Source organism: Octopus bimaculoides, chromosome 1 (genome assembly GCF_001194135.2).
Source record: "Octopus bimaculoides isolate UCB-OBI-ISO-001 chromosome 1, ASM119413v2, whole genome shotgun sequence".
NCBI classification, from domain to species: Eukaryota; Metazoa; Mollusca; class Cephalopoda; order Octopoda; family Octopodidae; genus Octopus; species Octopus bimaculoides.
In genome coordinates, this window is record NC_068981.1 from 138,644,625 (window position 1) to 138,646,144 (window position 1,520).

The following is a 1,520-nucleotide window of genomic DNA, read 5'->3' on the forward strand; positions in this document are numbered from 1 at the left end:
ATATATACATATACATGGATGTGTGTGTGTGTGTGTGTGTGTGTGTGTGTGTAAGAGGGAGGTGAAAATTCACCGCAATAACTGTGAGTGAGAACACCAAATACATTTCGTCTTTCTTGGGTCTTGTCAGTGGCATGTACTCGTAGCCACTTGTCTAGACGAAATTTGTTGCTTCTGATATAAAGTAAACAGTGAATAATGCATTCACTGATATTGCTAATCGCTACTGGACTGAATAGTAACTCGATGTGCGTAATTGTAGCAGTATTAAATCAAATGGCCATCTACGTATCATACTCAACGTATATACGGTGGTCGCTGACTGCAAGATACTGCAATACAATATATGGACCTAAAACTAACTTCTATCAAAAATTTACAATCTTACTACTGTATACATCCAAATGAATGTTCATGATGTTCGTGTAAAAATGCGTTTATAACTACAAAAACGAATACAACGTATAAATCTTACATTAGATTAACTATATATATATATGAACTTCATAATTCTATTTGAATCACTAACCAAGAGTTTTTGGTTAGTTAAGGATAAAAATCTAAATCATAACATTAATTGGAAGTTAACTGTTTTGCTAAAGACTATAAGTATTTAAATTTCCTCTGTTCCACGTGAAATATTGGTTTCAATTTCTTTTCCATTTTTTACTGGAAATTCTGAAATAATTTCTGATTGCATGCATAAACCTTTTGCACGTTTAAATTTTTTTAGCAGTTTCTTAAATGACGAAAGCAAGGAGTGAATTTTATTTGTAAAGAGCGTCAATGAAAAATATAACTGTTACAATTTATGAAAAACAACATGAAGCATAATTTGCACTTGTACCATGAGAAAAAATTCTGACACTCAAATTTATACGAATAATTCAGCACTATATTCCCCGTAATAACTTTAATTATAATTTAATCAAGATCCATACGGCGTAGTCACACACATATATAATATGTCATCAAAAACATTGTCATAGTAAGGAGATAAATATGTATATATATATATATATACTCCCATTACATGACTAAAATTACATAGGCCTGTGCGGTGAATGGATGAAAGCGTGAATATGCGCGTGCGTTTGTGTTTTTATGTGTACGTATGTCCGCGTACGTGTATATGTACATACGCAAATAAATAGCTTGTATAGAGATAAGTAGATAGATAGATAGATAGATAGATATATATATAGATAGATAGATAGATAGATAGATAGATAGATAGATAGACAGATAGATAGATAGATAGATAGATAGATAGATAGATAGATAGAGAGAGAGATAGATAGATCAATGTGTATGTGTATACATGTGTGTGTGTGTGTGTGTGTGTGTGTGTATTTATATATATGGATAAGCACTAACACACTCACTCCTCTACACCCGAGCACGCACACATATGGCGTAGTGGTTAAGAGTGCTGGCTACTAACCCCAAGATTCCGAGTTCGATTCTAGGCAGTGACCTGAATAATAATAATAATAATAATAATAATAATAATAATAATA

General features: G+C 32.0%; 1 protein-coding gene across 3 annotated transcripts in view; it reads right to left on the bottom strand.

The window, feature by feature from the left end:
- LOC106875683 (transcription factor hamlet) overlaps positions 1 to 1,520 on the bottom strand; it is a 240,794-nt gene that overhangs the window by 128,883 nt on the left and 110,391 nt on the right. Inside the window, exon 2 of one of the 3 annotated variants that reach the window (XM_052971090.1) lies at positions 1,445 to 1,477. The exons of the other annotated variants lie outside the window; for them this stretch is intronic. Coding sequence (XP_052827050.1) covers positions 1,445 to 1,477 — 33 coding nt within the window. The remainder of the gene's footprint in view (positions 1 to 1,444; positions 1,478 to 1,520) is intronic. 3 annotated transcript variants of the gene reach the window in all.